The following is a 25217-nucleotide window of genomic DNA, read 5'->3' on the forward strand; positions in this document are numbered from 1 at the left end:
CATCACGATACATTAATTGCGACAGATTAATTACGACACTATAAAAAGATATTACTTTTTGAATTGTTTTGGATCGTGGTAAGCCATGGTTCACCTAATATGACGCTACACTGCTTGTAGAACGAGCCTTAAAAATTTATTTCGTGTTTTATTTTTCGTGAAACGATCAGTTTCTTTAAAGCAGTCTAACATACTACACCTTCTGTCATGTTACACGCACCGTGCATTGCTTATAGATCTTATCGAACTGTTTTAAAATGTGGGTACACCTCTGTTTTTTTTTTATCACGTTAATTTCAAGCCACAGCGTTTTGATGAGCTTTTAACTGTAGACATAACATAACCTGTGCATCATACAGCCAGCTGAGGCCGTGGACTTTATCGGCTGATTGAAAGCAGTGGATCTGTTGCCGGTAACGGTTTTATTTCAACCGCTTGCTTTTCGAAACTACAGGATCTGTTTGAGAGAGCAGTTTTTGTATCAACATTTAACTGTTGCTTTATTTGTGGGCCTATTTAAAAATGTCCTTCATTGGTGATAGATTTTTGCTGTTGCTCTAATTGAATGTTATAAAGTTTTTAACGTAGGTCGGAATTTACTTTCCAACATAACGTCAAGTGTTTCTCTGTGTTATTGCAATCACAATATAGAGAGTAGGCTACGTGTTGATGTCAGCTAGATAATGTCTGTACCATAACAAACTGATTGTCTATATCCTAACCACGGTAATGTCTATACCCTAACCAAGGTAATGTATATACCCTAACCAAGGTAATGTCTATACCCTAACCAAGGTAATGTCTATATCCTAACCAAGGTAATGTCTATACCCTAACCAAGGTAATGTCTATACCCTAACCTAGGTAATGTCTATATCCTAACCAAGGTAATGTCTATACCCTAACCAAGGTAATGTCTATATCCTAACCAAGGTAATGTCTATACCCTAACCAAGGTAATGTCTATACCCTAACCAAGGTAATGTCTATATCCTAACCAAGGTAATGTCTATACCCTAACCAAGGGCGGCTATAGCGAAGCAAATGACATTTCTAGCTAAAGATAGTTAGCTACCACTAGACTACATCTATTGACACATCTATTTTTGTGTCCTGACAGGTACATGACACAAATTTCACAATTTGAGATTAAGCAGTCAACTTCCGGTCGAAACATGAAAAGGTATGATGGTTGCTTTAAAAATAGGTTTAGGAGTTTTTAATGATATTTAAGGAGAAAGGGGTATCATGTCTATTGTTGTCTGCAGTCCAATTGACTAGCAGTGTTTAGTCAAGTGCTTTTTAAAAAAAATATCTCTCCAGTGTCCACAATCCCCTCCCCACCTCCTTTCAGAAATAGAAAAATATTAATTTATATAGAAAGTAATCACCAGCGTCCTCCCCTTTATGGTTCAAGTGCAACTCCACCCCGGCCCCCGAAGTTTCAAGCGCTATCCCCGGGAAAAATAGAGAGGGGAGGGGACAAATTAGTTCTTAAAATATTTACGGAAACTCAATTTTCGGAAGACGTATTGACGAAAGTGTCGGAAGACGTATAGTAGACAGAAGTGTCGGAAGACGTTTTGACAAAGTGACGGAAAAATTATTTACGGAAATGACGGAAAACGACGGAAGTGACGGAAGAATTATTGACGTAAGTGACGGAATGGATATTAAACGGGATCGATTTCTCCGTCCCTATGTAACGATAATTATTTCGTTGTTTGGAGAGTACGATCGCTTAAATTTAACAAAGTTATTTCTTCAACTTTACCTCCCAGCGACATGAGCCCTTCATTCATCCCACGGAGAGCTGTTGCCTTCATCGCTGTGGTCGGGCTGTTCGTGGTTTTGGGGGTGGTGCTTACGAAAACCTCACACATCACTACCACCTGGTCCCAGCTCTTCACACAGGAACAGCTGACGGCTGAAAAACTGGAAAAATCCATCGACGAGGTCAAAACCTTGGCCGACTCCAAGTTCGATGACTTGCTGAAATACGTCGAACAATGCAACGACATCATCAACAGCGACTCCAAAGAACTGATGAAATCGTTGAAAGAATCGTCAATGAAAACGTTAAACGATTTTCAGATGAAAATTGACGAAATGAAAACGAAGAAAAATCCATGTGTGAAAGACGTTCAGATGGATGAAGTGGATGATAGTGGAGCTTTAGGTAGGTAAACCTTGGTCTCACAGGTGGGGTCTTGTCTTTGCGATGTGTGCTTTTTTTTCTTTACGTGCATATATATAGAAATATATGAATATATAAATGTGTATATTTTATAATTATATATATATATATATATATATATATATATATATATATATATATATATATATATATATATATATATGTGACGAGCGAACATTTACCCTGCTCGCAGCGCCAATTGTGACGAGCGAACATTTATCCTGCCGACAACGCCAATTGTAACGAGCCAACAGTTACCATGCTCGCAACGCCACATGTAATGAGACCTAATTGCCTGTAGTGCCACGTGTTAACGAGTTTAACCACTCATTCTAGACAACATTGACCACAGTATAGATACTCAAGATGCAGGTTCGCTATTGATCCTTTATTACATGAATCAAGAAATGCTTCATAATAACACAATAAATCAACAGGAATGCTTCTCAATAATAGTCTGAATCAACTGACCCCTAACAGTCCTTCACTAGGCTTTATATAACTGAATCCACATGTCTATAATCCTCCTTAACACAATACGGCTAACCCGTTCTATAACCGACTTGACATAGTCACACAGACTGACTGATCTAAGCGAGCGATGAAAGAGGTAAGAGCCTCGAAACGGGAAGAGAGAGAGTTCTCCCGTCCCCTCCTATTTATGCCTTGAAATCGTAGTCGTACTTGTCTCCATTTCCGTAATCGATACTTGTAATCGATGTATCCGAATACTAATGTCGCAGTTTCTGACGTACCGTCCGATTCACTAAAACATCTGCGTCCCATCCATCAAAGTTGACAGCTCGTCTGAAACTTCTCGTACCGTTTCCCAAAATAGCACGCGTTGGCTTTGAGATTGTTATCAGACCGATCCAATAAGCCACCTGTTATGGTTGCGTCAGATTTCATACTGCGTCGCGGCTTCTCGTTCGTTATCATTTGTAACTGGTAGTTAGGCCTACCCCAGTTACATCCACCCCTGCTTTTTTTGTGTGTTTTCAACCACAAACAACGCCTGGCAGGTGCACTCCTCCAAAGTCAATCGCACAGTCGTAAAAAAAAATTTATTGTTCCACTCACTGTCCACGACGTTCCATTCGTATACGATTGACAGTTATACCTATTTCACATATCAACTGTGTCTACATCATCTTCCTGAGACACAAAACAGTTCTAGAATTCACATCCACCCTTTCCATTTGGTGCCTTCACCAGTTCACTTCTATAGCTCTTTGAACAGTCTGTTTTCATACCAGCGCGACCATGAAAGAATTGATGGTTGCTGACAAAAAATTTCGTATTCCTTCTGTTCCTTAAACTTCTCCGCGGACCACTTATCTGATGGTCTACTGTCTCTCTGCTTCTGGAGGGACCGGGATCCTCATTGTTGCCGGTATCCTCCCCTTGCGTATCGCGGTTGTTCTGTTGATGGTGATATGGTTCCGGAATGGGTATGTGAATTTCCGTTATAACTTCCGGTTCCCTAATTGTCTTGGGTTTCTCTGTGTGTAACTGCTCTTCTTGCCTATTCCAATATTTCTTTAATTGAGCAATATTCGCCCACCGATCCGGTTTGGCGTGATCGATGGGTCTTATCTTAAAGGGGCCACCTGCTGCTTTAGGCATCTCCACGACTTGCCATATCTCCTGTCCCCAGAGATCGTGGATTTTGTTTCTGCCTAACGGGTGGCTACGCAGTAATACCCTGTCATTCAGTTTGAGTGGCGGGTCCTTCGTCTGTATCGGCGGTTCCCTTCGCCGAGATTCATGTTCTAGTCTTTCCTGTACTACCCTGTACATTTCTCTAATTCTTCTCATATGTTCATTCACATATTCCAGTGCGGTGTATGAGCCAGTCATACTCTCCCTTTTTCCTAGGAACAAATCAAGAGGGAGTCGAGCCTCTCGTCCGAACAGCAACATGTATGGCGTAAAGCCGGTTGTGGCATGGGGTGTGCAGTTGTATAGATATACCAACTCTGGGAGAAAATCAGGCCAACGTTTTTTCTGTTCAGGTTCTAGCGTACGCAGCAAATCATGCATGCTGCGGTTGAACCGTTCACACTGTCCGTTTCCCTTCGGATTAAATGTGGTTGTTCTAGATTTGTTGATCCCGTAGTGGCTGCACAGTTGGTTAATTACTTCTGACTCGAAAGCCCTTCCTTGGTCAGAGTGTAATTGTCTTGGTATGCCATATTTGATGAACCAATGTTCTATTAATACCTTTGCCACTGTTTTGGCAGTCTGATCTCGTGTGGGCACCGCCACAGTCCATTTGGTGAATACATCAGTCATTACCAACACATGTTCCGTCCCATCCGATGATTGCTCCAACGACGTAAAGTCCATAGCCACAATCTCTAGTGGTTTTGTCGCCAGTAGGTGTCTTGATGGCTGTCTCATTTTGACAACTGGCATTTTCGCATGCTGACACCTCACACAAGCCTCACAATGGCGTTTGACCTCCATTTCCATATTGGGCCAGTAACACCTCCGTCGTAATATTTTGTGCGTCCCGTCCTGACCCTGGTGTCCTGCCCTGTCATGTGCCAACCTTAGCACTTCTTCTCTTAACTGTCCAGGCACCACCACCTGGTGTATTGTCCCATCAATTTGGTCATGAATTCTCCGTATGAGAACACCATCCTTTATACTGAGACGGTTCCACTGACTCAGTATTTTCTTTGTTTCTCGACCAAATTGTTCTCTTTCCCTTCTTCCTGGGAATTTTTGTTCCTGGACGTATTTCAATAGCGGTTGTAAGCCACTATCCGTTCTCTGGGCATCTCTTATCTTTTGGTGATTAAGGCAAATAAAATCACTACTGTCCATATGTTCGGGTTCCGTGGATATGTGCTCCACCCCGGTCTGCCCGTTTTGCATCACTTGTACCCCATGAGGGATATCTGTTGACGCTCTGACCTCACATATTCCTGTCAGTGTTTCTTCCTCATCACCCGGTCTCTCGTAAGGATTCCTTGATAACGCGTCAGCATTACCATTGGACTGCCCTGGGCGATATTTTCTCTCCAGGTCAAAGAGTGCCAATTCTGCTGCCCATCGCTGTTCGATGGATCCCAACTTTGCTGTAATTTGAAGTTCTTTTTCAATATCTGATAATTTTTCTAGTTTGCCAACACTGTTCTGTTGTCCACTATTTTTATTTACTTCTTCCGATAACAGACACTCTAAAGATGAACATTTCTCCTGTGCTTTTAATTTGCATGAACTTTTCCTATCCAGTTTCCTGGTTAGACTTTGAATTCCTTTATTAAGTCTACCAATTTTCTTCTTATCATCATTTTTCTCTACCAACAAATTGTTCACTTGAATCTTTTCAACATTCAAGTTCATTTCACAGTTCATTTTTTCCATTAGTTGTGTTTTACCTTTCTTTTTCTCCTTACTGTGTTTCTTTGTCATTTTGTTTACCAAGTCATTACCTCGCCGCTCTGTAACCTTGACCTGTCCTACAGAGAGCGATCGTTTCACCGGACAGTGTTGTGCCATATGTCCGGGTTGTGAGCGGGACACGCAAATTGGTCGACCATCAGCCGTCCACCGGAGCGATGGACCGGCAGGTCGCGGCTGTCCAACCTGTCTCTGTTTTGTCCCGTTTTTGCCCTGATTCTCAGCTGTTGACCTGCTGTCTAACCTCTCCAATCGTTGGTCAACCTTAACCAGGTGGGCCAACAGTTGAGCCATCATGGTCTCCATCGTGTCGGCCCCTGTGGGTGGGGATTGTCTCTGTTCAGGCACAGAGACTTTGTCCACCGAACAGTTCGATTGGTCCTCATCCTCGGACCTGCGGATCGCTGAGTTCCTGACCTGAAGGAAGGTCAACTGCGGGTCTTTGTGGACCTCCTCTTTCAACTCTCTTCTTAGGATCGGGGTTGCTAGCCCCTCGATGAACTGGTCCCTCAGTAGGCGTACATCAATGTCCGGTATTTTGACCTTTGCCGAATCAAAGGCCCTGTTCATCCTGTGTGAGTACTCCATCACACTCTCCGCCATTCTCTGCTTTAAGCCCACGAATCCCGATAGCAGTTGCACTCCCGACCGTCTCTCCCCAAAGGTCTCCATAATCAGATCCAGCACCTTATCTGGATCTGATTGGACGGTTTTTTCGTGGCATTTTACCTCTGCCCTGACCGTCTCTCCTATACTTCCCATCAGCAGTCTTAATCTTTCCTCTGGTGACATGTTTCTCGCGGCCCAGGCAGCCCTGACCTCTTCGCTGAACCTGTTGGTTAAAGTTGGATTACCGTCCCCGTAAAATTTGTTGACGTGGGACTCACTGGGCAGGACCACAATATGGATCGGCTTTTTGTCCACATTTTGTCCTGGTCCATCTGGAGGCAAAGGGTCATCTTTACCGTTGCCTATCTTATCTGACTCAGATTGTTGGGCCAGCAGGAGTTTTTGTTCCTTTCCGATATCTAAAATATCACTCCCGCGTCTGCCACTCACACCAAGGAAAAATGTTGCAGCTATGCAGCAGATAGTGTTGCCCAAAAGGGAGCTCATGACACATTTCCAGTGTCCAAGAGTTACATCCATATCTTGGTTGCCATCTTTGCCCAGTATTTGTCCAACAACCCAGTTGGAGATACCAATGACAATTATCTGGATGCTGGTGGTCAGCACCATAGCTGTCCCCAGGGTAGTTGGTGCTACAACTAGGGGTATACTGAGCCACATGCTTGCAGCAGCAAAAGAGCATGTGACACCAAGCCAGAATGATAATGAAAGGTGTCTCATCTCTGTTCTTTTCAATTTCCTCGATTCTGATTTCAGTTTTCCCTTTTATTTATTTCCTTCAAATAAAAAAAGACGTTTCTTACCGTGTGTGTATGAAAAATTTTTCCTCAATTTTCACAGTTCCTGAATGTCCGAATTCACACACACACTAAACACAGTTATGCACAAGGTTGACTATAGGTGCCTTAAACGGCAAGTCTAGTTGAATTCATCCTGATCGCAGCGCCAATTGTGACGAGCGAACATTTACCCTGCTCGCAGCGCCAATTGTGACGAGCGAACATTTATCCTGCCGACAACGCCAATTGTAACGAGCCAACAGTTACCATGCTCGCAACGCCACATGTAATGAGACCTAATTGCCTGTAGTGCCACGTGTTAACGAGTTTAACCACTCATTCTAGACAACATTGACCACAGTATAGATACTCAAGATGCAGGTTCGCTATTGATCCTTTATTACATGAATCAAGAAATGCTTCATAATAACACAATAAATCAACAGGAATGCTTCTCAATAATAGTCTGAATCAACTGACCCCTAACAGTCCTTCACTAGGCTTTATATAACTGAATCCACATGTCTATAATCCTCCTTAACACAATACGGCTAACCCGTTCTATAACCGACTTGACATAGTCACACAGACTGACTGATCTAAGCGAGCGATGAAAGAGGTAAGAGCCTCGAAACGGGAAGAGAGAGAGTTCTCCCGTCCCCTCCTATTTATGCCTTGAAATCGTAGTCGTACTTGTCTCCATTTCCGTAATCGATACTTGTAATCGATGTATCCGAATACTAATGTCGCAGTTTCTGACGTACCGTCCGATTCACTAAAACATCTGCGTCCCATCCATCAAAGTTGACAGCTCGTCTGAAACTTCTCGTACCGTTTCCCAAAATAGCACGCGTTGGCTTTGAGATTGTTATCAGACCGATCCAATAAGCCACCTGTTATGGTTGCGTCAGATTTCATACTGCGTCGCGGCTTCTCGTTCGTTATCATTTGTAACTGGTAGTTAGGCCTACCCCAGTTACATATATATATATATATATATATATATATATATATATATATATATATATATATATATATATATATATATATATATATATATATATATATATATATATATATATATATATATATTGATAAGGGGTGAAGTGGTACAGGGCCGATTCCATAGCTTTAAAGAAACTCATTAAAAACATAACAAAGAAAACATGTAAGTTTTACTATATAGTCACATTGTTTTAACACCATATCCATTTATCTACAGAGTACCTGAAGGATTTTAACGCTCGATTTGGTGGCAACGCCTCGCTGACCGCCAACCCTGCTGACGTCACAACAATCAAAACATGGTGGGAGGCGGCGGCCATGATGGCCTCGTAAGTTGTGGTTTTGTTCTCTTGTTAAGGCAGGGGCGCTGTCAGGGTTTTGGCAGAGACGCTGTCAAGGGTGGGCAAGGTATATGCACGGGTGTTTTGTAATCTAGACATTGTGTGCTGTAATGTATGAATTGTGTTCTGTAATCACTGACATAGTGTGCTGTAATGTATGAATTGTGTTTTTAGATACACGTATTTAATGACTTATGACTTATATCTCAGTTACATGAACCCACCACTGAGATACCAGTGTAAACATCTGGCCAAGCTTGGGAACTGGCCAGTTTGTCAGGATGAGCCTTACGTGGTTAAAGCCCCTTGTATTGTGTTTTCTTTTGGGTAGGTGCTAGCATTAAATTTTGGGCCAGGTGCTAACGTTACAAGTTGGGTGCAGGTGCTAACATTACAAGTTGGGTGCAGGTGCTAACATTACAAGTTGGGTGCAGGTGCTAACATTACAAGTTGGGTGCAGGTGCTAACATTACAAGTTGGGTGCAGGTGCTAACATTACAAGTTGGGTGCAGGTGCTAACATTACAAGTTGGGTGCAGGTGCTAACATTACAAGTTGGGTGCAGGTGCTAACATTACAAGTTGGGTGCAGGTGCTAACATTACATGTTGGGTGCAGGTGCTAATGTTACATGTGCGGTGCTGGTGCTAACATTACATGTTGAATGCAGGTGCTAACATTACATGTTGAATGCAGGTGCTAACATTACATGTTGGGGTGCAGGTCCTAACGTTACATTGTTGGATGAAGGTGATAAAATTACATGTTAATATATATTCTTTTATTTCTTTTGTGTGTGTCTTAAATTATGGATTTTTATTTTAACAGGCCGCTAATATTGCTATTGCTAGATTTTAAAAAAAAGGTGTGATATTTAAATACGATGAAATAAATTTATATTTGATCAGCATCCTAGTTTCTTTAATGCATATCTTGGAAGGGAAAATAATTTATATCATAAATACATATTTCAATCCCCCAAAATCGGAGAGAAATGTTTAAAAGAAACGCTGACCGTCATCTCACACATTAATGTTATTTGTTTAGACTGACAGATCGTCAATATTAAACCAATAGAGTGATATTGACAAAAATGTTAACATTTTTTTTATCCAATAAAATAAATTTGGAAAGTTTTAATTATAGTCTTATTCAATTAATTTTTTTAGCTTTCTATAGGTCTACTTGTCTTATCCTATTGTTATCGTTTGTGTTTAATAATGTTAATGTTTGTGTTTATCATTGTTAACTTTTGAGTTTAACATTGTTAAATTATGTTAACATAATTAGATTGTTATATTTTGTGTTTAACATTTTTACCTTTGTGGTTAACATAATAACACTGTTATCTTTTGTGTTTAACACTGTTATCTTTTGTGTTTAACATTGATAACTTTTTGTATAACATAATAACATTGTTATATTTTGTTTCTAACATAATAACATTGTTATCTTTTGTTTTAAACATAATAACATTGTTATCTTTGGTGTTTAACTTTGTTAACTTTGTGTTTAACATAATAACATTGTTATCTTTTGTGTTTAAAATAATAACATTAATATCTTTTGTCTTTAACGTTGTTAACTATTGTGATAACTAAACTCTTTTTTTTTGTTGTTTAGCCACTATAAACTATATATACGTTATGTTTGTCAGCATTTTGTTTAGATCATTAACGATAGCTGGCTAAAGACGCAAGTAGAATGAACACAAACTGCACGGTATTGATTTGATCCTTTCTGATTGGTTAATAGCTGGCACGTGATCGATTGAACTCAGTGTTTGGGTAGTTTAACAGATAGCAACAGATTAACAGGGGCCGCTACTTTAAGAATACTATGTTGCATACAGGCTTGGTTAAATCCCTTGAATATTTAGACACTCAGATTATATTATTGCTCGTTTTTAGCTTTTGTAATTTTTATCATTATGATTTAAATGCGTTTTGAAGTGGCTATTATTATTTTATTAGTTTATATTATTATTTTTTTGTAAACATTAAACGTTGCTATGTATTTAGCTGGTTTTATAGTTAGAATTTTTTAGTATTTTATTAATTTTGTTTCTAATTTCTTTATCTTAAGTATTTGCTGTATCCTCAGTATCCTGTTATCGTTATTGATCTTATATTAACTGTTGCTATTATTTTTGTTTTAGTATCTTAACACTATAAACTTGACTGTGCTAACATCACACACTCGCTTATTGCAGGATCAATAACGACTTCAGCTTTGATGACGCTCTGGGCGCACTAGGTTGTAATGTCAGCTCATTTGACCCCAGGTATGTAAACCTACATGTTGCACCAGGTATGTAAACCTTCATGTTGCACCAGGTATGTAAACCTACAGGTTGCACCAGGTATGTAAACCTACAGGTTGCACTAGGCATGTAAACCTACAGGTTGCACCAGGTATGTAAACCTACAGGTTGCACCAGGTATGTAAACCTACAGGTTGCACCAGGTATGTAAACCTACAGGCTGCACCAGGTATGTAAACCTACAGGTTGCACCAGGTATGTAAACCTACAGGTTGCACCAGGTATGTAAACCTACAGGTTGCACCAGGTATGTAAACCTACAGGTTGCACAAGGTATGTAAACCTACAGGTTGCACCAGGTATGTAAACCTACAGGTTGCACCAGGTATGTAAACCTACAGGTAGCACCAGGTACGTAAACCTACAGGTTGCACTAGGTATGTAAACCGACAGGTAACCCCAGGTAGGTACAGCATTTATGAATTAGTTTGAGCATTTAATGTGGTTTTTTGTGGGATAAAACATGTTTATATATAATAGTTTGCAAATGTTTTATCTGATGAGTTGAGTTTACATCAAGCCAACTTCCACAAAACACAATTTCCAAAGACCCCCATTCCCTTTTGGGTCTTAGTAGTGGGATTTATTTTGAGTGAATAAGCTTTATAGAAGCGAGGTGAGAGTAATGAGAAACTGGCTTCTGTTGTACTGTGTAGCCGACAGACCGTTTTAATGGGAAACTGGGTCGTCTAGTTATTATTATTTCCTTAAAGATTGCCATGTTCGCTAAATATTTCACCACCAGCATGAAGAAAGAGACCCACGTACGAAGCCCGCAAGTGACCTTCTACAACATGGGACTAGGCAGTGTCAACACCAACGGGTTCACCCCAAACAAGGATGGGTATGTTAAGAACACACAGACCTGGCAGATCCGAACCTTGAAGGGTTTTACAAAACACCTGGGGCTAGAGAACGTAAGATATATTTAGTTTTACAGGTAACAAAAATGTAATATTATTTTTACAAAACTCTTTATTAAAAGGAGGTCATTTTTAGTTTTACAAAACCTAAACCCGTTGGAAGAATTAAAGAGAATTTTGTTAATCCAACCATACGGTTGTGTTAAATATTTTAGTATGAATTCAAGTAGCAACAAAACCAAACACACTCGACCACACATGGGACTGTATGGTCGATTGGTAGAGTTTTCAATTGCTAACTCGAAAGTCTCGAGTTCGGATCCCTGGCTTAAGCGACGTCCCAGAGTTCACCCCGCTCTAAGGGGTACTTGACCCACGTGAAGGAAAGTAAAGAAGGCTGGGCATACCGCTTACCACACAATTCTTCAAATGCCGAGGTCCAGAAACAGTTAACTCTACATCACCTGCCGCATGGATAATAAGGTTCTGAAGGGTTAACAAAAAACAAGTACAACTAATAGACGAGGTACTTTACGATAATAAGGCATAATGTCATCGTCTCAGTGTTTTAGTTTTGATATATTTCCCCAGCGTGTGATAGACGTCTTGAAATTTGACATCGAATCCTACGAGTGGCAAGTCTTAGATAACATCATAGAGACGGACATGTTGAAGTACGTGCGGCATTTGTTTATCGAGTACCACTTGTTTCCGTCTAGACCTGCTAAGGAGGACTATGTCTTGTATTACAAGGTACATTTTACTTTATTAATTTAGGGCCTCTAGTTATGAATTTTTATAGTACAGTGTAGAAAAATTCAAGTATGTCATTTAAACATGAGTAGTCATTTTATTACATACATCTGACTAATGCAATACAGTTATAAAGAAAATAAGTACTTTTTCGAACCTTACAGGCAAGGAGGCAGTCGAAGTAGAGTTCACTTATTTCAGTGACCTGGGCATATGAAGGGATGTTTTGGTCAGCACTATCACCAGCCGCTTTTACTCCCTAATGCGAGTTACGGTACCGATCAGAGCTGGGTGGACTCAGGGACGTTCCACTGACTTGAACCGGGATTCGAACTCGATACTTTCAAGTCAGCAGCCGAACTCTCTACCACGCGTCCCTTCTAAAATAGCTAAGCAGTGTATTTTGTATTGCGATTGTAGGAATATTTGTTCATAATATATCTGTGAGAGGTCAATATATATATAACAAAGGAGTTGGATACAGCGTTTTAATATAATACGACCTGGAAGAAAAAACAATGTTGTCTAGTATATGTATACGTGATTAATTAACATAAGCTTAAATTAATCCTCCACCAGATGATGAGGCATATCAGGAGGCTGGGGTTCAAGGAGTACAAATTTGAGACGTATAAAAAACTCGACAGCGCCGAGACGTTTCGATATCAGAGTCATGTGATGTACGTTAATACCAAGTTTGTGTGGGATTAAGGGGTTGGTCAAGGTGTGGGTGGTTGGTCAAGGTATGGGTGGTTGGTCAAGGTCTGGGTGGTTGGTCAAGGTCTGGGTGGTTGGTCGAGGTCTGGGTGGTTGGTCAAGGTCTGGGTGGTTGGTCAAGGTCTGGGTGGTTGGTCGAGGTCTGGGTGGTTGGTCAAGGTGTGGGTGGTTGGTCAAGGTATGGGTGGTTGGTCAAGGTATGGATGGTTGGTCAAGGTGTGGGTGGTTGGTCAAGGTGTGGGTGGTTGGTCAAGGTGTGGGTGGTTGGTCAAGGTATGGGTGGTTGGTCAAGGTGTAGTTGGTTGGTCAAGGTGTGGGTGGTTGGTCAAGGTGTGGGTGGTTGGTCAAGGTATGGATGGTTGGTCAAGGTAGGGTGGTTGGTCAAGGTCTGGGTGGTTGGTCAAGGTGTGGGTGGTTGGTCAAGGTATGGGTGGTTGGTCAAGGTGTAGTTGGTTGGTCAAGGTGTGGATGGTTGGTCAAGGTGTGGGTGGTTGGTCAGGGTGTGGGTGGTTGGTCAATGTATGGGTGGTTGGTCAAGGTGTGGGTGGTTGGTCGAGGTGTGGGTGGTTGGTCAAGGTGTGGGTGGTTGGTCAAGGTATGGGTGGTTGGTCAAGGTTTGGGTGGTTGGTTAAGGTTTGGGTGGTTGGTCAAGGTATGGGTGGTTGGTCAAGGGGGGGGGGTGGTTGGTCAAGGTGTGGGTGGTTGGTCAAGGTGTGGGTGGTTGGTCAAGGTATGGGTGGTTGGTTGGTCAAGGTTTGGGTGGTTGGTGAAGGTAAGGGTGGTTGGTCAAGGTATGGGTGGTTGGTCAAGGTGTGGGTAGTTGGTAAGGACGGATGGCTGGTCAAGTGTCAGTGATAGCAGGATGGTTAGTAAGGTATGGATGGCGATTGGGTTGACCAGGTGTGGGGGATGGTGACGAGGTGGTTGACAAGGAATAAAATAATGACTGGGTTGTTGGCTCAATGTTGATGGTCAATAAATGGTTGGCGAGGTGTGGATGGTGGGTAAGTGGTTGGCCAAGGTGTGGTTGGTGGGTAAGTGGTTGGCTAAGGTGTGGATGGTGGGTAAGTGGTTGGACGAGGTGTGGATGGTGGGTAAATGGTTGGCCGAGGTGTGGATGGTGGGTAAGTGGTTGGCCAAGGTGTGGATGGTGGGTAAGTGGTTGGACGAGGTGTGGATGGTGGGTAAGTGGTTGGCCAAGGTGTGGATGGTGGGTAAGTGGTTGGCGATGAGCGGATGGTGGGTAAATGGTTGACCGAGGTGTGTATATTGGAAAAGTGGTTGGCGAGATGTTGTTAAGCGAATATATTTGTAACTTCCTTCTCTTATTGTTGGGGCTTTTAGTTTATTGATTTGGTTTTTGTGTACCCACATTTTTAAAAAGATAAACAATTGAGTTCCGACTGAACGCCTTCATCAGACAGTGTGTTGTCTGGTTTGGACTTCAAACGCCAGTGTGTCATTGTGTTCTTTGATTTGTCTGTTTCAAAGTCCACTATTTTTACACTATTGTGTGATGCAAATTCAAAGAATAAATTGTCGGCTCACACTAACAAATGCTTACACACTACACACACACTACACAACAAACCCATAACTCACACAAACACACACTATGTTGCTTGAAATTTTTTCTATAGACTGCTTTTGAGGCTAACATGTATTTAATGTGTGCTGAGTTCTTCATTAAAATGAATATCATTAAACCTATGAATACTTTGTTTTATAACGTGTTTGTACAAAATATTAGATAGCACTTCACTTTCACCTGTAGTACTTTATTGGTACCAATAAATTCTCAGGAATAGTAGATCAACACGCATGTACACAGTGTTTCTTCCAGACTTTTTTTCCGAGAGGGGTGTGTGGGTATTTGAAATTTTTGAAATTTTCGTGGGGGGGGGGGGAGCTAAAATTTACGGGGTGGGGGGGGGGTCGAACACTGTTAAAAGTATATATTTTCTATATAAATTCCATTTCGTTCCGGGGTGCCTAGAAGAAACTCTGCAAGTACAAGAATGCCACGGTAAAATGATGATCTACCTAAAGTTTTCTGTTACTGATCCAATGCCGCAGTGCATACGTTGAAACTTGGATCTATTTAGCACAAAACAAGCGTCATGTGAAATGAGCGATTTTCATTCTTTGGGACAATGACATGACATGTAAAATAAGTTGTTGACGATCAGTGTATTTGGGATTCTTGTGTGCGATTTTGGATGTCCACAAAAATCGATGTACGAGAAATCAATGTACATAAATTTAATGTACACAAACTCAATGTACTCAAACTCAATGTACACAAACTCAATGTAAAAAAAAAATCAAGGTGTAAAATAAATGAACTTGAATCAATATACATAAAACTACCTTTCAACAAAACAATAAAAAATATTACCGAAATGAAAAATGTAAGGCTGAAACAGTTTATTATATAATAAAAAGCCCCTCACGTATTCGGGCTACATAAGACATAATTTCTCTTCTATTTTCTTAACATTTTCTTTATAATCAAGTTCCCATTTTCTTTATAATCAAGTTCCCATTTTCTTTATAATCAAGTTCCCATTTTCTTTATAATCACTTTCCCATTTTCTTTATAATCAAGTCAGCCATATCAAACCACCATAAAGTGGGAGGTGGGTGGATGAAAAGTGGGTGGGGCCTGTATCGTGTGCTGTAGTGGGCTGTGACATATTGGCAGGTTTACACAGAAGTATCACCGTGTCATGTTTCTCTTTACCACACACATCATACGGTTTCATCAAACATAACATCATACGGTTTCATCAAACATAACATCATACGGTTTCATCAAACATGCATCATACGGTTTCATCAAACATGCATCATACGGTTTCATCAAACATAACATCATACGGTTTCATCAAACATAACATCATACGGTTTCATCAAACATACATCATACGGTTTCATCAAACATAACATCATGCGGTTTCATCAAACATAACATCATACGGTTTCATCAAACATAACATCATACGGTTTCATCAAACATAACATCATACGGTTTCATCAAACATAACATCATACGGTTTCATCAAACATACATCATACGGTTTCATCAAACATACATCATACGGTTTCATCAAACATAACATCATACGGTTTCATCAAACATACATCATACGGTTTCATCAAACATAACATCATACGGTTTCATCAAACATACATCATACGGTTTCATCAAACATACATCATACGGTTTCATCAAACATAACATCATACGGTTTCATCAAACATACATCATACGATTTCATCAAACATAACATCATACGGATTCATCAAACATAACACTGACATGAAGATAACGACGACGAAAACACAAACCAAGCTTTTATGTTCAATGGCCACACGAAACGATGTTTCCATTCATCTAATAGGTGCTACAGCACAAACAAACGATACATCTTTACGGGATGCTGCGTCGATTACTATACAAAACACGACCACATCAAAATATTACTTTATCACTGCCCTGAAACTGTGAAAGGTTCTTTGTTGTTCAATCAAACATGCGCTTTGTTGGATCAGTTCTTAAGCCTGTAAGTACATAAAACGAGAGGAGAAGCTTTGTATATTAATTTTTAATACGCTACGCATCGAACGCATGTACGTGTGCGTAAGGGTGTGGGTGTGAGTGTGAGTGTGCGTGTGCGTGTGCGTGTGCGTGTGCGTGTGCGTGTACGTGTGCGTGTACGTGTACGTGTACGTGTACGTGTACGTGTACGTGTACGTGTACGTGTACGTGTACGTGTACGTGTACGTGTACGTGTACGTGTACGTGTACGTGTACGTGTACGTGTACGTGTACGGGTACGGGTACGGGTACGGGTACGGGTACAGGTACGGGTACGGGTACGGGTACGGGTACGGGTACGGGTACGGGTACGGGTACGAGTACGGGTACGGGTACGGGTACGGGTACGGGTACGGGTACGGGTACGGGTACGGGTACGGGTACGGGTAAGGTATATATAAGGGTACCTGTGCGTGTGAGTCTACGTATGCGTGTACGTGTATATACTCTTATACATGGATGTGTCCATGTACGTGTACACATATGTGTATGTACACGTGAGCGTGTATGTGTACGTGTACACATATATATTAATACTTGCACGTGTATATGCACGTGTACGTGTACGTGTACATCTACATGTACATGACACCATGTTACCGTTACTCTCAATATTCCGTGATCCTGATTGGTTCAATTGTTCTCAGAGACGTAGCGGGCTATTGCAAGTGGAGATCACACAAATCACGTGACCAATTAAATCGTATATTAATTAGGTAAATTATCCAGCTGATATCTTACTGCTGCGTTTTGTTTCCACTCACACATCTTTATCGGGACCAGGAAACGATTCTCTCCAGGTGAGTACAGTAAAGATTTGATACTTACAGCCCAGTAGCAGGGCCGTGAGCTGGATATATTGGACTGTCTTATAAACAGACATTCAGGAATAGGGCAGTATTTGACAGACTTATAAACAGACATTCAGGAATAGGGCAGTATTTGACAGACTTATAAACAGACATTCAGACAATAGGCAGTATTTGAGTGATTTATAAACAGACATTCAGTCAATAGGCAGTATTTGACAGAATTATAAACAGACATGTAAAACAATAGACTGTATTTGACTAACTTACATAAAGACATTCAGATAATAGGCAGTATTGACAGACTTATAAAGAAATTTTCAGACAATAGGCTATATTTGACAGACTTATAAACAGACATTCAGGCTATATGGCAGTATCAGTGGCGTAGCTACCGTAAAGTTAGAGTAAGCAAGGCTTAGGGGCCCAAGGCAAATATTGGCTATTTTCTTTCTTTTAAAAAGTTAAAACTTTTACACATTGGAATTTTGATGTTTATTTTATATAAATAATTTAAAAAAAAAATGGAAATCCAGTTTTTTTCTACTGTATAAATAATTTAATTTCAAAAAGGCCCCAAGTCCTTTCTTAGTGTTAAGGCAGTGGCATTCAGTGTGGGGGAGAGCGGGCGACTAACATTATTAACATTGTTAACTGTTTCATAGGGGCCCAAAAATCCTAGTTATGCCACTGGGCAGTATTTGACTAAATTATAAACAGACATTCAGATAATAGGCATTATTTGACCGACTTATAAACAGAATGTAGGCAATAGGCATTATTTGACAGACTTACAAACAGACATTCAGACAATAGGGCAGAAAAAAAACGGTCAAAATTACAGTCAGAAAGACTCAAAAACAAAAGCATACACTGACATATGAAACTATCTAAAAGATTCCTGATTCCTGTTCTAGAAATGACCCCAACTTTGTTGTACCTAATCAGCTTGACGATGTTGTTGGTTTGCTGTATGGCTTCAGGTATTTTGGTTCTGTTTTTTCGCCGTATACAGTTTTTAATATTACCAGCATTACCACAGCACTGAAATTCCCACAAAGCCTAACAATAACCCGATAAATTTCTCTAAGCATCGCCTTGTCCAAATTTTTACCTTAATTTAAACAAAGTTGATCGTCCACAGAATCACGATGTTGTCAGAAAAAAACCCGATAAGAACCGACCAACGACATCTTTATACTTATAATTTTGTGTGTGATTTTAATACTAAAAGTTAATGTAATTATAATTTTAAAACTAAATAAATTTATTTGATAAGCGCAAAGTTAAGGTAAGAGTTTTTACCAGGCATCTCTTCATGGGTTGTGTGTGTGGGGGGGGGGGGGGGTTGGTCAAGCTGTGGGTCATCCCCCACCCCCGAAGAAACACTGAAACCTGCGATCATCCTTGCCATTGTGACAGATTGCAACAGATCTTGCCCGGATCTAGAGAATTGCAAACCGCCTTCTGTGGACTTTGATTTCTTCAATAAAAATCTTCTGGATCAGTTTTGCAAGTAAGTTGGTAACTACTAAAAACAGAATCGATTGTTAATGAATATAAATGTTCTAGATATCACACATACTTATATATATATATATATATATATATATATATATATATATATATATATATATATATATATATATATGTATATATATATATATATAAATATATATATATATATATATATATATATATATATATATATATATATATATATATATATATATATATTTGTGTGTGTGTTGTTGGGCAGACTGGAGATAGTGTGTTGTTGGGCCACCCAGATAGCGTGTTGTTGGGCCACTCAGATAGTGTGTTGTTGGGCCACCCAGATAGTGTGTTGTTGGGCCACCCAGATAGTGTGTTGTTGGGCCACCAAGATGGTGTGTTGTTGGGCCACCCAGATAGCGTGTTGTTGGGCCACTCAGATAGTGTGTTGTTGGGCCACCCAGATAGTGTGTTGTTGGGCCACCCAGATAGTGTGTTGTTGGGCCACCCAGATGGTGTGTTGTTGGGCCACCCAGATAGCGTGTTGTTGGGCCACTCAGATAGTGTGTTGTTGGGCCACCCAGATAGTGTGTTGTTGGGCCACCCAGATAGTGTGTTGTTGGGCCACCCAGATGGTGTGTTGTTGGGCCACCCAGATAGCGTGTTGTTGGGCCACTCAGATAGTGTGTTGTTGGGCCACCCAGATAGTGTGTTGTTGGGCCACCCAGATAGTGTGTTGTTGGGCCACCCAGATAGTGTTTTGTTGGGCCACCCAGATAGTGTTTTGTTGGGCCACCCAGATAGTGTTTTGTTGGGCCACCCAGATAATGTGTTGTTGGGCCACCCAGATAATGTGTTGTTGGGCCACCCAGATTGTGTCTTCTTGGGCCACCCAGATAGTGTGTTGTTGGGCCACCCAGATAGTGTGTTGTTTGGCCACCCAGATAGTATGTTGTTGGGCCAGCCAGATAGTGTGTTGTTGGGCCCCTTAGATAGTGTGTTGTTGGGCCACCTAGATAGTGTGTTGTTGGGCCACCCAGATAGTGTTTTGTTGGGCCACCCAGATAGTGTGTTGTTGGGCCACCCAGATAGTGTTTTGTTGGGCCACCCAGATAATGTGTTGTTGGGCCACCCAGATAGTGTTTTGTTGGGCCACTAAGATAATGTGTTGTTGGGCCACCCAGATAATGTGTTGTTAGGCCACCCAGATAGTGTGTTGTTGGGCCACCCAGATAGTGTGTTGTTGGGCAACCAAGATAGTGTTTTGTTGGGCCACCCAGATAATGTGTTGTTGGGCCACCCAGATAATGTGTTGTTAGGCCACCCAGATAGTGTGTTGTTGGGCCACCCAGATAATGTGTTGTTGGGCCACCCAGATAATGTGTTGTTGGGCCACCCAGATAGTGTGTTGTTGGGCAACCAAGATAGTGTGTTGTTGGGCAACCAAGATAGTGTGTTGTTGGGCCACCCAGATAATGTGTTGTTGGGCCACCCAGATAATGTGTTGTTAGGCCACCCAGATAGTGTGTTGTTAGGCCACCCAGATAGTGTGTTGTTGGGCCACCCAGATAGTGTGTTGTTGGGCAACCAAGATAGTGTTTTGTTGGGCCACCCAGATAATGTGTTGTTGGGCCACCCAGATAGTGTTTTGTTGGGCCACCCAGATAATGTGTTGTTGGGCCACCCAGATAATGTGTTGTTGGGCCACCCAGATAGTTTTTTGTTGGGCCACCCAGATAATGTGTTGTTGGGCCACCCAGATAATGTGTTGTTGGGCCACCCATATAGTGTGTTGTTGGGCCACCCAGATAGTGTGTTGTTGGGCCACCCAGATAGTTTTTTGTTGGGCCACCCAGATAATGTGTTGTTGGGCCACCCAGATAATGTGTTGTTGGGCCACCCATATAGTGTGTTGTTGGGCCACCCAGATAGTGTGTTGTTGTGCCACACGAGTTTCCCCTTACGAACCTAAGCCCCTAGGCTCCGCTGATTGGCTGACCTGCAAGGATGTTGGGTTGATCTGACTCAATGTATTACTCAACCGAGACCCCTGTTGTACATCACCTATGGCTCTCACACCCTGCGACACACGTAATACCTGGCTTCGGATACATATAGGTCTATTTTTACTAGCGGTAGTGATAGGCTTTGACGAAAATTACGTCACGAGTATAAAAAAAAAACTTTTGTAAAAATTAAATATTATTATAAAGCGTGTTTTTTTTAAATTATTTTCTTCTGAGTTCACAGCAACGCGGAAGGGTACGCTAGTTAACATTAAAATGTGACTCGTCCTTTTCTCAGTGATCTGGACGTCTATGCTGCTTGTGCTAAGGAAAAGACACAGAGATGTTGGAACGAAACGCAACAAGAAATTTACATGGATAAACTCTCATTAGGAAGAATAGTTTGTGAAGTCGCCGGCCAACAAGGTGCAGATTTACTAAGTTACAACACGCAATTACACAAATGAAGCGTCGTAATTATCTTTTGGAACGCTGAACAAATTTAAAAGTTTAGGAGACACGTAGAGAAATATAAAATACAGTTACTTAATGTAATTCTTAAATTATTCGTCTTTAATTAAATGAGAGGATTAAAAGTACTTTTCAAACATTACGTCTAAAACAACTTACAGATGAAAAAAAAGGAATAAGTATTTAATAAAATGAATACAATGCTCATAATCAAATATCTAACAAAAATAAGTTGTCTACATATTCCCCATATTTTCTTAACTATCAACGAGCTTGTATGTGCCGAGTGCATGAAAAACAAAACGCAATCCGACATGATAAAGCAACAATTGCCTGTGTGCTTCCGCAATTTCACAACAGTGCCAGACTTTGAGAAAGACGTCTGCAAGTAATTATCATTGTTTGTTTTAATGATATACTACAATAGAATCTTTATCAATAATATACTTCTGGAAAAAAGGTGTTGTACACTGGAAACATGGGAGGTGTGACTGTCGGAATCCCGTGTATCTAGCACCTGGTGCCATGGGTGAGAGAATTACTGGGTTCCTACCCCCCTGTTTCAGCCTGTCTGGGTAATGAGTTAAATTTTGAGCCAGTGACGATCGTGTACGGATACAAGAAAAACATGACAGAAAGTCGTATCAGCATGTTGGTAAAGTTCAGAAAAAAATCAACCGGTTTTATTTTTTTCAATCCGTCACACAGCATGTAAGACTAATGTTTTTTTTAAAATAATTTAAACATTAAAAATCTTTATAATATCTTCTTTTTTTAAATACAATCCAACCAGTGAACAGCGAGAAACTGAAAAATGCCTGTTTAGAACTGTACTTGAAATATGCGGAGAGGAGGAGGCCGTTCTTAAAACTTTCGACATCGTTCTTTACACCAAGCTGTGCCCTGATGTCACTTTGACAACAACGTAGGTGTTTTTCCTTAACCCTTCAACCACTTTACAGAATATTCAAGCAGATCGACCCTTGCTTGACCGTTGTAAATGGATATGGCAAGATATTTGATTTGACGGTCAATAGAGCAGCGGACTAGGGTGAATTAGAACACGGCGAAGACTACAAATGTTATATGTATATCAATCATTATGATTTTTTTTGTCCTACCCAGAACAGAGAAACCTGAATCAAGTGAGGACTTGGAGGAAGAGAGCAGATATCTACGAACAGGAAAATGAAAGGAAAAATTGTCAAAAGACACTCTCACACACAAACACACACACGCACACACGCACTTACAGACACACACATTTACATACGCCAACAGACGCATGCACGTACGCACACACACACACATACACACACACACACTCCAATACACACAGACATGCATTATATTGTTGTCTGGCATAAAAAGTAACCATTTACGTAATTTTGGCTTCCAATAAATACGTTGCTTGAAAATTTACTTGTTATCGGTTATGATGTATTCTCTCTTTGTACTATCATCGACAATTAATCAGCGGATTACATGTTTGAGATTATCCCTGATTATCTATCTTCTATCTATATATAATTCTCTTCATGAGGTCATTCGAGACACAACGTAAACGCGCGCCGTTAATCCACCACTCTCTAGGCATATAGCCACCACCCCCACTAGTCCGGTGAGCTGTGGTTCAAGCCAAATGTTTACAATCGTAGAGCCGGGTCGAATTAGTGACTCTATCAGGGGCAGATAATTTAGTTTTTAAACGATTTGAAACTAAGGGGAGGTAAAAAAATCGTTTTTTGTTGATCTTTTCATTGTCGCCTGTAAACTGTTGTCATGGACGGCTGCTTTCACGGAGTTCACGGGGGCGCGGGTGGCGGGGAAAGGAGGGTGAGGATTATCGCCCTTCAGGAGTTATTGATTTAAAGCAAAATATTTTCACTCGCAGCATTGGTAGTGCTGAATTCACAAATTACGAAGTACAAAAAGTAGAAAATGAAACAACTACTTAATGGCGTATGCTTACGGCGCGGGTCATCTCGTTACAAATATATAAATAGTCACTACCAATCAGTGTTGGACAGCGGCCTCGTTTCAACCTCCGACATACAAGATAAAATTGTCACATTGGTCGAACTTACGGAAGTCTCGAGCTCGGATTTAATCGTAGAAAATGTATTTCAACATTCACACGATGTGATAGCAAATAAAAAAAAAACCGACATGGAAATATTACTTTATCCTTACATTAAGCTGTCACAGATGGTTCTTTATTGGACAATCAGGCGTGATGTTAGTTGCATCAGTTCATCAGTCCTGAAAGTACATGAATGGACTAGTGGAACTTTGTATGTAATTTGTTAAATTGAAAGCATCCAACTTGGAAATAAGAAACGCTATTTTTTAAAAAAAAATCGATTGGCAAAACTAACGTGTATGTGTACGTGTACGTGTACGTGTATGTGTACGTGTGCGTGTGCGTGTGCGTATGCGTGTGCGTGTGCGTGTACGTGTACGTGTACGTGTACGTGTACGTGTACGTGTACGTGTACGTGTACGTGTACGTGTACGTGTACGTGTACGTGTACGTGTACGTGTACGTGTACGTGTACGTGTACGTGTACGTGTACGTGTACGTGTACGTGTACGTGTACGTGTACGTGTACGTGTACGTGTACGTGTACGTGTACGTGTACGTGTACGTGTACGTGTACGTGTGCGTGTACGTGTGCGTGTACGTGTACGTGTGCGTGTGCGTGTGCGTGTACTGTGCGTGTACTGTGCGTGTGCGTGTGCGTGTGCGTGTGCGTGTACGTGTGCGTGTACGTGTGCGTGTGCGTGTACGTGTACGTGTACGTGTACGTGTACGTGTACGTGTACGTGTACGTGTACGTGTACGTGTACGTGTACGTGTACGTGTACGTGTACGTGTACGTGTACGTGTACGTGTACGTGTACGTGTACGTGTACGTGTACGTGTACGTGTACGTGTACGTGTACGTGTACGTGTACGTGTACGTGTACGTGTACGTGTACGTGTACGTGTACGTGTACGTGTACGTGTACGTGTACGTGTACGTGTACGTGTACGTGTACGTGTACGTGTACGTGTACGTGTACGTGTACGTGTACGTGTACGTGTACGTGTACGTGTACGTGTACGTGTACGTGTACGTGTACTAAATGTATTGATTATGTGATTTTCAGCTGTTCAATTGAGTGTTAAAATCTCATTCATGAATTATTTTTTTTTAAATAATTAAGTCGTTAACTTGGAAATAAAATATCTTAAAAAATAGGATTTCTTACAAACAAAAATGTGATACTTCATCCATCCATTTGTATATTATTGTTTGGATTGTCTATATGTCTATTTTAATCCGGAAATAATTATAATTCGATGTGTGGTCTTATTTTTTTTAATTAAATGCAGGATAAGAGTTTAATGTTGTTTTGAAACAGAACTACTTTGACGTTTGACCCGACCCACAGTCCTTATACGATCAGAAAAACTGATTTTTAGACCCCCCCCCCCCTTCCCATTTACACTTTCCCCTCTTTTCCCCGCCGCGTGGACATAATTAATGGTTACCGCCATACATACAGTAAACATGCGGTACGATCAACTCTGTAATAACAAAGAGCGCTGATCAAAGAAATCAATGGGTAAGCAATCATTTAGCCGCTTTGACGGTAGGTAGATATCTCATCGTTATGCCTGACCGCTGGTCACATCCGGTGGTGAAGCACGGTATCCGTGACAATGGTGATAGGTAAGGGGAGATTACTCACTCGTTTGTTCAACTTGGTAGTGAGTCATCAAACTGAGGGTCTATTGGACAATGGACTAGACGGAAAAGAAAATATTCCGTT

At 41.0% G+C, this 25217-nt stretch overlaps 2 protein-coding genes across 2 annotated transcripts; both read left to right on the plus strand.

Moving 5' to 3' along the window:
• The first annotated feature begins 353 nt into the window (after positions 1–353).
• Positions 354–13174, plus strand: LOC131935483 (uncharacterized). The gene is made up of 8 exons (XM_059291879.1): positions 354–413; positions 1121–1183; positions 1782–2179; positions 8240–8351; positions 10574–10645; positions 11430–11601; positions 12139–12300; positions 12880–13174. Exons 2-8 carry the CDS (start codon positions 1125–1127, stop codon positions 13009–13011), a joined length of 1107 nt encoding a protein of 368 aa, XP_059147862.1. The 5' UTR covers positions 354–413; positions 1121–1124; the 3' UTR covers positions 13012–13174.
• A 4177-nt stretch (positions 13175–17351) lies between these two features.
• On the plus strand, positions 17352–21394 carry LOC131935506 (uncharacterized). Its single transcript, XM_059291917.1, has 4 exons — positions 17352–17418; positions 18345–18410; positions 18850–18943; positions 21226–21394. Exons 2-4 carry the CDS (start codon positions 18347–18349, stop codon positions 21392–21394), a joined length of 327 nt encoding a protein of 108 aa, XP_059147900.1. The 5' UTR covers positions 17352–17418; positions 18345–18346.
• The last annotated feature ends 3823 nt before the right edge of the window (positions 21395–25217 follow it).

Source organism: Physella acuta, unplaced genomic scaffold (genome assembly GCF_028476545.2).
Source record: "Physella acuta isolate Inbredline_101_S28 unplaced genomic scaffold, ASM2847654v3 ptg000146l, whole genome shotgun sequence".
NCBI classification, from domain to species: Eukaryota; Metazoa; Mollusca; class Gastropoda; family Physidae; genus Physella; species Physella acuta.